Source organism: Plasmodium falciparum (genome assembly GCF_000002765.6).
Source record: "Plasmodium falciparum 3D7 genome assembly, chromosome: 13".
Taxonomy (NCBI): Eukaryota; Apicomplexa; class Aconoidasida; order Haemosporida; family Plasmodiidae; genus Plasmodium; species Plasmodium falciparum.
Genome location: NC_004331.3, coordinates 1,075,979 through 1,089,557, shown reverse-complemented (window position 1 = coordinate 1,089,557; position 13,579 = coordinate 1,075,979). Strand labels below are relative to the sequence as shown.

Below are 13,579 nucleotides of genomic sequence, written 5' to 3'. Positions count from 1 at the left end.
TTCTTTTCATCATTAATTTTAAAATTTTTGTTTTGTTCTTTTACTTTTTTTTCCACTTATATATTTTTCTTCTTGTTCATTAACATTTTGTTCTTGTATTTCTTTTTTTAAATAAAACAATTTGATCTTTTCCTCATATTTCAATATTCTTTATGTATGAGATTAAATGTGATATTTGTTCCATAAATAATATCATTTTTTATGTAAAAAAATTAGGATTCTTTCGTCTTATAAAAATAAAATAAAAAATACGAATCGGAGATTTCAAAATTAAAACAAATAAACAAAAGGCACCCAAGAAGTTCAAATTAAAAAATAAAAAAGGATGCAATATATAAAAAAAAAATATATATATGTAAATATATATGTAAATATATATATATATATATATATGTATATATTTCTTTTATACACATTTATTTCTTTATTCATAGGTTATTCTTTTAATACCACCTTTCTCAAAAGTTTTTGGACGGCTTCCAAATTAATAGATTGTTGCTAGCTAAAAAAAAAAAAAAAAAAAAAAAAAAAATATATACATATATAAGTAAATATATATATATATATATAATATTACGTATGTACTTAAATGTGGATATTCAAAATACAGAGCAATATATACTTATAAAATCAAATATATTATTCCATCTTCTTTCACAAATTATTAATATATTTACTTGTTACAAATGCCAGCCTGTTATAAACCCACTTAATATATAAAATATTATTTTTTATGTTATTTTTGATCACATGATTTCCTTGTACATCCCATATATGCAGATGGCCATCTTGTCCACCTTGAAATAAAGAAAAAAATAATAAATTGTAAAATAAGGATATAAGGCAATAAAATGAAGTACAAAAAATATATAAAATATGTAAAATATGTAAAATATATATAAAATATATAAAATATATTAAATACATATAAAATATTCATATATATATATATATATATATTTATTTATTTACTGTTTGTACTTTCCTATATACATTACCCGATAATACAAAATTTGAGTCGAACGAAAAAATGGGATAAGATAAATAAGAAGATATGTAAGAATTGTTTTCATACATAAAATTATATGAATATAAAAAATGCCCTGTATATGCATCCAATGTATATATGGAATTATTTTTTGTAGTTATAAGCATTTTTTTTTCATCATAAGAAAAATCAATGTGTATACAATAATTATCATTTGCTGTTACCTTGGATATATCAAAGCTTGCAAAATAATCATCATTATAATCATCACCAAAACAACTACATAAATAAATTGTATTTACATTACCTGTATAACCATATAATATACCTGATTTATTATAACAGACTATACAATTATTATTTTGAACGTTTGTCTTATATATTATAGATTTATTTTTTATATTATATACAATTAATTCTTTACTTTTTAATACAACAATAAATATATGAGTATTTGGATGTAACACAAAACTATTATTAATTATTTCATCAGATAAGTCATATATATGTAATACTTTTTTATTTATTAAATCATAATGATATATTTTGTTTTTTTTGTTTTTTTCATATGCTGTAAACAAACATTCTTGTATTTCATAATTTATGGATAACCCATTATTTTCTTTCAAATCTTTCTTTAATAATTTAATATCGTTTATTACTAAATCTTGAACACTATATGTTAACTTTTCTTTCCTCTCACATATATCATATATTTTTATTATATTCTTTGTATTCGTAGTAGCTATTATATTATTTAATAAATCTATGCTTGTTATATATCCTTCATTATTAAAATTGGCACATATTTCAAACCTTAAAAAAATGAAAAAAACAGGAATTATATAAAATGAAACATTACCCGTAAGAAATATTACATACAAATATAAAAAATATATATATATATATATAATATTTATTTATTTATTTATTTTTATAATATACTTTTTCATGAGGTTGGAATCAATGACAACTTCATCATCCATTATGACTCTCTTGGAAAGTAAAAAGGTTAAAAAACGAAAACAAAAAATATTTATGTGTACATATATAGATCGAATCGTTACATATATATATATATTTATGTATGATAAATCTTTTTACTTTTAATTATATCTAATAATATATTATATTTACACTTATCCAGAATTCATAAAATTATTAATATTATATGAATATCATTTTTAATATAATATTTTTATATATTATTAATGATTATATGATATAAATATATATACATAAATATATATATATATATTTATATTTATTTATATTTATTTTATTTTTAATTAATTTTACAAAATAATTTTATTATTAAATTTATGAAAAAAATATTCTATATAAATATAGGTAATAAATACATTTGGGCATTCTTATATATAAAAATATATATATCCCTACATATATATATATAAATATATATATATATATATATAATATATATAATATATTTTAATGGAACATGCATGGGACAAACTACAAATTTTGTTCCATACACAATATATTGATATATATATATATATATATATATAAAATTATTTTTTAATTTTTTTAATTTTTTTTTTTTTTTATTAAAAATAATATAACATATATATATATATATATTATTTAAGTTTTATAATGTTATGTTATTATATATATATATATATATATATATATATGTATAATATAACAAAATTCATATGTTCAGGGAAATAATAAAATAACAATGATGATAAATTATTTCAAAAGAATTCAGGGTAAATTTATACCTTGTTTTATAAATCATAAGGTAATAAATATTGTAAAGAAAAATGTGCAGTATTTTTTTTCTTTTTTTTTTTTAATGAGGAAAAAAAAAAAAATGAATATATTTTGTATGTTTATATATAATGTTATTTAAAGGAAGAAAAATATACAGACAAAAAAAAAAAAAAAAATATACATATATATATATATATATAATGTTAGTTGTAATATAATTTTTTTTGTAGTAGCAGAAATAACTTACCATATTGTTAATACTAAATCAAATATATATATATATGTATATATGTATATATGTATATATTTATATTTATATGTATAATTTTTTTTTATGATAAAAAATTTGTTTCTTTTTATTATTATATAAATTTTCCCTTCAGATAGTAGGAAATTTGCATAAAATTAATACGAATGCACAGAATGATGTTATCGAGAATATAAATGTAAAACAAGAGAGTGACGTTTCATATATAGGAGAAAATATAGACGCGGGAAATATAGATTATAAATACTGTCCATATTTAAAACCATTAGAAATTAAAGGTATTAAAAGAGCTGATAGAAAGCTTGATTATAATAGTAGTTATAGCTTTATGAATAAACAAAAAGATTTTACAGAAAATTTTAAAACAAGCTTATTTACAAAATGCTTATATAATGGAATGAAAATCCCTTTACCACCAAAGAGATATAAAATATCGCAATATGTAATATAAAATATTTGCTCTAAATATTTATGTATTTATTATATAAATATATTTATATATATTATATTTTTTTTTTTTTTGTTTTATAGGTCGATGTTAGATTAGACATGTTCTCCCCTTTAATAATAACGTGTATTATATGCTTCCCATTTTTTTTTACAAGATTTATGTGAGAAAAAAAAAAAAAAAAAAAAAAAAAAAATATATATATATATATATATATATATATATATATATATATGCATTTTATGGTTATATTTGTAGAATGAGTAATGTTATTAATTTTTTTTTTTTTTTTTTTTTTTTTAGGTGGTCAGTTGAACACGCATGATATTATCTTTAATTATGTACAATATAAAGGAAAAAGATAAAAAATGTAATATATATATATATATATATATATATATTTTTAAGGTTTAATGAAAAAATAATAGATTCAATATTATTGTTTTTTTTTTTTTTTTTCATTTACCACAATTATGTTAATACATATATTTTTTTTTTTATCCTTAATTTATATTTTTTCTGTAAAATTTGTTATACAACTTATATACAAGACCATATAATTTTATGGGTGCATTTTTTTATAAGACCAAAACAGTGAAAGTTGCAATACAGCATAGAAAGATAAAATAGAAAAAATAAATTAAATAAATAAATAAAATATATATATATATTATGTTATATTATTATTATTATATGCTTGTTATGTAAAGGGCTCAGGGAAAGGTATAACTATTGAATGAAAAAAATAATAAATAAAGTATATATAAATGTATAAATATTTACATATAATTATTACACATGCTTAAAAACTTTAAATGTCTAAATATATATATATATATATATATATATATAATTTCCTTTTTTTTTTTATCTTTTAATGAACCATAAAAAAAATGGATATTCTAAATGCTCTCCGGTTTTTATTCATATTTCTTAATTAGAAAAGAAATATTTTATTAGTATGAATATATACAATTAAAATTAAAAATTGTATATATGGATAAGTTCTTTAGAAATATGAACAAAAAAAAAAAAATATATATATATATAATCATAATAATAAAGTTTCGCGTATCTCATAAAATATCTAAAATATATATTTTTTTTTTATATGCATACGCATTTTTTTTTTTTTTTTAAGAATAATAAATAAATAAATATATATATATATATATATATATATAAATATATTTTATATATATATTATTATTGTATGAATATTTTTTATTATAATAAAAAAAAATAATATATATAAACCTTATACACAATATATTTTACGTGTGTATTTAAAAGTTATTTATTTTATCTTTATTTTTTTTTTTTTTTTTCTTGTGTTTTCCTCTTAAAATATACACACTGATTTAAGAAAAAAATAAAGGATAAAAAGTAAAATATTAAAACACATTAGTCTTATATATTTATTCATTTGTTTGTGTGTTTTTTTTTTTTTTTTTTTTGTATTTTAAATGTTTTATATATTTTGATTGATTGATCTTTTTTTTAAAATGTAAAGAGAAATAATTATGGACGTGAATAATTCATTTGTTAATATGAAGGATGTTATGAATATCCCTGTACAAGTTGAAGGAAAGGATGGAGATAAGAAACATAATAACATGAATGATAATCTTTTAAATTTTGATTGTTCATATGAAAATATTTTAAATAATGATATTGAAAGACCACAAGAAATAGATTGTGGTATGTCATGTACTAGTTCTTTTGTTGACAGTAATGAAAAAATGGTGAACGATAATTATATTGATAATAATTATGAAGACTTAAATAGTGCCCAAGGGGAGAGTAAAGATATTAATCATATGAAATTCGAAAAGAAAGATATAATAAATGTCCCTGAAACTTATTGTAAAAACAATTATGATTATATGTATAATAATGCCTTAAATCTTTCTTTTAAAAAAAATAACGATCAAATATATATGAACAAATTTGGAAATATTAATGAAAACAATAAGGAAGATAATAGTAATAATAATTTTGTGTTAGATGATAACAATTTAATGTTAAACGAAGGAAACATAATTATAAAAAACATGTATCCTGTGGATATGAATAATCATAATGTAGGTTCTGAAATACATGATAATAATGAACATTCATGTATTCTTCGTAATAATGGTAAGGTGCAAAATGAATTTCGACATGAGGGGAATTTATCAAATGATCGTTCGGTTTATGGAGAATTAATTGATATGGATAATATGGATAATATGAATAATGTGAATAATGTGAATAATATGGATAGTGTGAATAATATGGATAATATGGATAATATGAACAATGTGAACAATATAAATAGTGTGAATGATTCAAAGTGCATACACGCATTAAATGCACCTGGTAGAAAAAACATAAAAACCAAGGATGCACAAGATTACTTCTTCAATAATGAGAATATACATTGTGTGAGCAAAAGCACGACGTATATATTAAATATAGGGGAAAACGGTAGTACATGTATAAACGATATAATATCTAATAGTAATAATTCTACAAGCACAGGAAGTAAAAAGAATAAAAGGAAAGAAGAAAAAGAAGAAAAAGAAGAAAAAGAAGAAGAAGAAGAAAAAGAAAAAGAAATAGAAGTAGAAAAAAAAAGGGAAAAAATGAATATGCTGGGAAATATAATTCCTGAGAATGATAGTACAAATAAAGAGAATCATTATTATGATTTAGAAAATAATGAAATATATAAAGCTATGGAAAATGACATTATAAATTATAAACATATAATATTTCGATTAAAGTGTGAAGTTCAAATAAAAAATAGTTATTTGGAAAATGAGAAAAGAAAAAATGAGGAATATGAAAAGGTAATAGAGAATTATATAAGTGACTTAAATAAAAACAATAAAAACAATAAAAACAATAATAATAATAATAGTAGTAGTTGTAGTAATGTGTACATTCAGAATAATCTGCCAGGTGCTGAACCTTTAAACATTATTGAAGTTGAAAATAGACAACTGAAAGATACATTGTTATTAAAAAGTAGTGAAATTATCGAATTAAATAATGTAATAAACAATTTGAAAAATCAGAAAATGATTTTTTTTAATCAACTAGAAAATGAATTAGATATGAGCATAAAAAAAGAAACAGAATATTCATTTTTATTACAATCACAAACAAAACGATTAGATGCAGCTAATGCATATATAGAAAAGCAAGCTATAAAAATTGTTCAGTTAAAGAAAGATATGGAAAATTTAGAAAATACGTATAATATGAATTTAAAAAATAATGAAGAACAGATTAAAGAATTATTAAAAGAGAAAGAAGAATTTATAGAAATAACAAAAGAATTAGAAATTATTAATATAGATAATGTAAAGAAAAAAGAAGAAATAGAAAAATATAAAGAAAAATGTTCAAGTTTAACCGATGAATTAAATGAACTATTAAGAATTATTTCTATTAATCAACATGATAAAATTGATACATTTAAATATCATAATTTTTATGAAAGTGAAAATATGATTATGTCATATAATAATATGAATGAAAGTTTACAAGGTTATTATTATTTCGAAAAAGGAAATAATCTAAAGAAAGAATGTTATAATGATAAAGATAAAAATAATGAAAATGTTTTAACAATACAATTAAAAAGATTAATAGATGAAAATGAAATATTACAAAAACAATATGAAGAATTAAATAATGAAAAAATACAAATGGTACAAGAATTACAATTAAAAAATGTTATAATTGATAAAAAAAATGAAAATTATACTTCACTTTTAGATAAATATAATATACTAGAAAAGGATTTTGAACATATACATAATTTGTGTATACATTTTGAAGAAAAATTTAAACAAGAATGTATTCATAATAATGTAAATGATGTGAATAATGTGAATAATGTGAATAATGTGAATAATGTGAATAATGTGAATAATGTGAATGATGTGAATAATGCCAATCATGTGAATAATGTGAATGATGTGAATAATGTGAATAATGCCAATCATGTGAATAATGCCAATCATGTGAATAATGCCAATCATGTGAATAATGTCAATAATGTAAACAGTGTAAACAATGTGAACAATGTGAACAATTTATCGTTCGATAAAATGAACAGTTTCTTAAACAAAAGTAATTTTTCATTAAGTGAATTAGATATAAATCATAGCCAACAAAGTGAACATAATATTAATCATTATAAAATTTATTGTTCAGAACTAAAATTAGAAAATGAATCCTTAAAAAAAATTGTCCATAAATTAAAAATCAAAAATAATAAACTCTCCAAAAATATGGAATATTTATTGAATGATTTAATACAAACAGAAGGAATCAATGAAGAAAATGTACAAATCCACAAAAATACAATAAATAATGAACATATTCCTTATATGGAGAACACACACACAACAAATGTTTATTATAATAATCATAAAGATGATAATTTTATGGAAGAAACTGAAAAGAAATATTCATATCAAGAAACAGTTGATATATTAGAAAGGCATATTAAAAATAAAGAAATTGTAACCACAGATAATATCAAATTAGATATTATAAAAAATAATGACATAAAAGGTAATCATATAAATGATGATATAATAAAAGGAAACAATATAAATGATGCTAATATAAAAAAGGGCTTTAACTGTCAAACAGGAAATATTATATTACCTGACAAAAAAGATTTCAATTGTCAGACAGGAAATATTATATTACCTGACAAAAAAGACTTTAATTGTCAGACAGATAATATTATATTACCTGACAAAAAAGACTTTAACTGTCAAACAGGAAATATTATATCACCTGACAAAAAAGATTTCAATTGTCAGACAGATAATATTATATTACCTGACAAAAAAGACTTTAATTGTCAGACATATAATATTATATCACCTGACAAAAAAGATTTTAATTGCCAAACAACAAATATTATATCACCTGACAAAAAAGATTTCAATTGCCAGACAGATAATATTCTTACGAACACAAATAAATATTTAAATAAAGAAATAAATACAGATGAAAAAATTGTATATGACCAAAAAGTAGACACAAAAGATGAGATTTCTTTTATGAACTCTAGCGTAAATACAGAAGAAATAAATAGAACTGAAAAAAGTGTTAACACACATATAGAGAATATAAATATGGAGCAGAAGAATATTACACATGATTTCATACAAACCGATGAAATAAATTGTTATATAAAATGTACACAAACAAATGATGTTCAAAGAAATGATAAAGGTGTTGTTACTAATATGTGTGGGGTACATGATTTTAATATAAAAAAAATGATGATAAAAAATAATATGTTAAAGAATAAAAAAATACAAGTAACACCTACAAATATGAATGCTTATACACAAACTATGAATACATTTTATAATAATAATAATAATAATAATAAAAAAAAATATATATATATCTATAATACAAATGATGAATACCATACAGATATGAAATATTCAAACAAAGGAAATAGAAATTATTCATACATATCATCTTATTCTAGTAATTCTTACAATCATATATATAAAAAATACGAATCCTCAAGTGATGCATATATAATAAGAAAAGGAGATGGAAAAAAAAAAAAAAAAAAAAATCATATAAACAATGAAAAGGCTATAATCAAATATTCTGAAAGGGATAATATGATGATGTCCCAAAGTAATAAAAAAAAAATTACACAAATTCATAATGAAAAGAAAAGAAAAGAAAAAAATATTTATATGTATAATAAGAAAAATGTGCACAGCCAAGGAGGAAATAATTCAAATAGAGATGTAGAATCGTTAATAGAAATATTGAAATATTCCTCCGATAGTATGGACTATACAAATAAGGAATATGATGATGCTAAAATGTGTGATGATAATTTTTATGATGATACTAAATTGTGTGATCATAATTTTTATGGTGATACTAAATTGTGTGATGATAATTTTTATGATGATACTAATTTGTGTGATCATAATTTTTATGGTGACACTAAATTTTGTGATGATAATTTTTATGATGATACTAAATTGTGTGATGATAATTTTTATAATAAATATTATTCCAGGTCAAATATTCCCTTTAGAAAAAAAAAAGAGAGACTTTTACACACACATACAATAAAAATGAAAAATAAGTATGTACAAACTAGCCATTCTTTTTTGGATGATGATTTTTTTTTTTATAACCCTAAAGATATACAAGACAATATTAATCATGATAATGATTTAAGAATTTTAAAAAAGAAAATAAGAGAATACTCTAAAGATTTATATCATACATTAATTTTATGTGAGAATTGTAAAGGATTCTATGTAGATATGTTTTTAATAAATATATTCAATGAATATATAAATTATTATAATATCATAATGAATAATAATAATAATAATAATATAAACAGGGATACAATAAATAATATGGATTATTATTTAAATTTTGATTCTTTTGTAAGTAATCCTTTTACTAATAATATATATAAAAATAAGAATATAGGAAATAATTTAATTATTGAAAAAAAAATAACAACTACACGAACTAATACATTAGATCCTGTTTATTGTGTATATAATAATATGAACGAAAATTCACAACATAGTAAAAATAATAATATTGAAAATTATGCAGTGCACAAAAAACATGCTTGTGATAAAAATCATATATGTTCTACTCATCAAAATAATGTTAAGGAAAAATTATCAAGTTGTTATTATGATAAAGAGAATAAAACAAATAATAATAATAAAAAAAAAAAAATATTTAAAATGGAAAAATATATAATAAAAAATATTCCTTTTAATATACATATATGTACATGTTCTTATGTTAATTTGAAATATAAAAAAATTCTTATCAAAAAAGATGAATCTAACAAGAAAAAAAAAAATAAGTTGAAAGTAAAAAATTATATGGATACCAATGTATATAAGGATGAAAATAATAATAATAATAACAACAACAACAATGTTGAAAAAACAAACCCTTATGCTATTAACAATTCTGTGTGTAGTCAAATATTTAATTTTATACATAACATGAGAAAAGAAATAAGACAAATAAAATATATTATTCATACTATTTTATTTTTTAAAAATAATGATCCTATGAAACACATGCTTCTAAATAATAACAATTTAAATGATATCTCTATGTGCTTATTTAATTATATACAAAATGAAAATGAAATAAATAATGTGAATAATTATGTAAACGAGATAAACGAATGTGATGATAAATATAAGTACACACAAAATGTTTATAACAAAAAAGTATGTGTTCATTATATATCACCAATAAATGTTAAATCATCAAATGATGATAATATAAATAGTTTTTATAATAACGAGAAAAGTGAATGTAATTATAATGTGTGCTTTGATGAGGGAAAACGGAAAAATGATAATAACATAAGGGATGATAAAATAAATGGTTACAGCAACAATAATGATAATAATAATGAACATAATAACAATAATGATAATAATAATGAACATAATGATCATAATAATGAACATAATAATGAACATAATAATGAACATAATAATGAACATAAGAATTATAAAGAAAGTACAGATAAACTCAATTTTATTCATTTTTATAATGATTCAAATCAAAAAAAAGAAAATTATTTTCATAATTATACACATGAACAAAACGACCATGAATCATCCTCTTCACAATTTTTTGGTATCCCAAAAAATCAAACATCAATATATTTTTATAAAAAAGAAAAAAAAATGATAAATTTTAAAGAATTCATGAAAAATTATGAAGTCAAGAATATTATGATTTTCTTTATCTGTTGTATATTTTATTTAAATGAATTGTACATAAAATATAATAATTCGCTAGTCACAAATATTAAACCTATTGATGATAATACAAAAAGGGATATTCATCAAGGAGAAGAAAGGACTGAAATTTATTATTGCAAGAGTGATAAGATAAATATGAATCAGGTGGATAATTCAAACAATACAAATTGTAAAGATGAAGAACAATCAAACAATACAAATTGTCAAGATGCCGAACAATCAAACATTACAAATTGTAAAGATGCCGAACAATCAAACATTACAAATTGTCAAGATGCCGAACAATCAAACATTACAAATTGTAAAGATGCCGAACAATCAAACATTACAAATTGTCAAGATGCCGAACAATCAAACATTACAAATTGTAAAGATGCCGAACAATCAAACAATACAAATAGTAGCCACATGAACCATTTAAACCATGAGGTGGTTATACCAAATGACAAACTATATATGAATACATACACAAACAATATTAACCCTTTTGATGTATCAATTTTTAAAGAGGCTGAAATAATGATTGAGGAATACCGTACATGTCTTCATGAGAACAAAAGGATGAATATACTTCATGATATTCTATGCAATATTATATTATGTATAAAAAATAATTATGATAATATACATAATGTATTTTTATTATTTAATGATGATATAACAAAAAGTGATATATTAAATATAAAATATATTTATAAGTTAATAGACAATTATTCAAAAATAGATTCATATATAAAACATATAAACAATAGTTGTAATGAAAAAATAAGAAATACAGAAAATAACTTTAAAGAAATAATTTCGAACAAAGAAGATTTGATAAATATTTATAAAGAAAATATAAAAAATAAAATACAATTAATTGAAGAGAAAGATTTAATTATTAAAGACTTAAAATTAGAAATACATATTTTATTAAAAGATAAAGAAATTACAAATAATTTATTAAATGAACTTACAGAGGAAAAAAATACATATTTTAATATGTATATGAAATATCATCACGAATGGATACTTAACAAGAAAGAAATAATAATGAAAGATGATAAGGACGAATATACTTATACAACAAATGATGAGCATAATAATCATAAGAAAATAAATAATTGTATTAACCAAATTAACAAATTAAATGATGAAATCATATTATTAAAAAATAAAAATAAAACCTTGTTACATAAAAGAGATACTAATAAAAATACATCATCTTCTGTGTGTTCACATATGTCATCACCATCACCATCACGTATTTCATCAAATAGCATTTTTCATTTTAAACAAACAGATAATCAAAATGTTGAAAATGCAGATCCAAATATTATTATAGATAATAATAATTCAAATACAAAAGAAAAAAAAAAAAATTCTTTAACAAATCTTATTTTAAAAGATAAAAATGATAAGTTAAAAAATTTCCATATTAAGGAAAATATTACATCTACAATTCATATGAAAAAAATTTATAAAATTTTATTTCTTTTAAAAGAAAAAATTATTCTTTTTATTTTCTATATATATAAAAAGATTTATAAAAATGCTTACATTAATATTTCATATATTAAACAATTTTATACACAAATTATAAATATTTTTATTAATATCCCCAGATATATTTGTTCTTCTTATATATTTGTTAAAGAAAATGAAATAAATTATAATATGTATATTAAAAATAATAAAAATAATAAAATATATTTACACACAAATCATAGCCACATTTTACAGCTTACTGATGATAATACTTCATTAAATAAACAAAAAATAAATGAAAAAAAAAAAAAAAATCAAAATATTAAAATAAAAAAATATTCTCATAATAAAAGAAATCTATATAATCATAATTTTCTAGAAAATACATCAATTCAATCATCCACATCTCCCCAAAAAAAAAAAAAAAATAATAATTTACAACGGGCTATAGGAAAACTCTCCGATGAGGTAAACATATAAGGAAACGAAAAATAATAAAAATGAATAAGTAAACATAAAAATAAACATAAACGTAAACATAAAACATAAACATATATATAAATGTAAATATATATATGTAAAGACCTTGAGACATTATTATTTTTTTTTTTTTTTTCTTTTCAGGATTCATCTAGCAATGTATCTCTGTTCTTCGATTTTTAAAATAATAACAATACATACATACATACATACATACATACATATATTTATTTATTTATTTATTTATTCATATGTTTGTACATTTTTTGAATGTTATTTTTTCAATACTTCATAAACATTTTGTACGTATGTATCTTTTTATTTTTATGTTGTAAATACTAACCTTAAATTTTTTTTTTTTCGTT

At 19.5% G+C, this 13,579-nt stretch overlaps 3 protein-coding genes across 3 annotated transcripts; 2 read left to right on the top strand and 1 right to left on the bottom strand.

The window, feature by feature from the left end:
- Window positions 1-458: 458 nt before the first annotated feature.
- Window positions 459-1,974, bottom strand: PF3D7_1326100 (WD repeat-containing protein, putative; the record flags this gene model as incomplete). Its single annotated transcript, XM_001349963.1, has 4 exons — window positions 459-502; window positions 678-797; window positions 999-1,804; window positions 1,934-1,974. The coding sequence occupies 4 exons, from the start codon at window positions 1,972-1,974 to the stop codon at window positions 459-461; spliced, it is 1,011 nt and encodes a 336-aa protein (XP_001349999.1).
- A 722-nt stretch (window positions 1,975-2,696) lies between these two features.
- On the top strand, window positions 2,697-3,772 carry PF3D7_1326000 (conserved Plasmodium protein, unknown function; the record flags this gene model as incomplete). Its single annotated transcript, XM_001349962.1, has 4 exons — window positions 2,697-2,759; window positions 3,115-3,441; window positions 3,531-3,610; window positions 3,751-3,772. 4 exons carry the CDS (start codon window positions 2,697-2,699, stop codon window positions 3,770-3,772), a joined length of 492 nt encoding a protein of 163 aa, XP_001349998.1.
- Window positions 3,773-4,970: 1,198 nt separating this feature from the next.
- On the top strand, window positions 4,971-13,397 carry PF3D7_1325900 (conserved Plasmodium protein, unknown function; the record flags this gene model as incomplete). The annotated part of the gene is made up of 2 exons (XM_024473224.1): window positions 4,971-13,202; window positions 13,359-13,397. The coding sequence occupies 2 exons, from the start codon at window positions 4,971-4,973 to the stop codon at window positions 13,395-13,397; spliced, it is 8,271 nt and encodes a 2,756-aa protein (XP_024328972.1).
- Window positions 13,398-13,579: the final 182 nt, after the last annotated feature.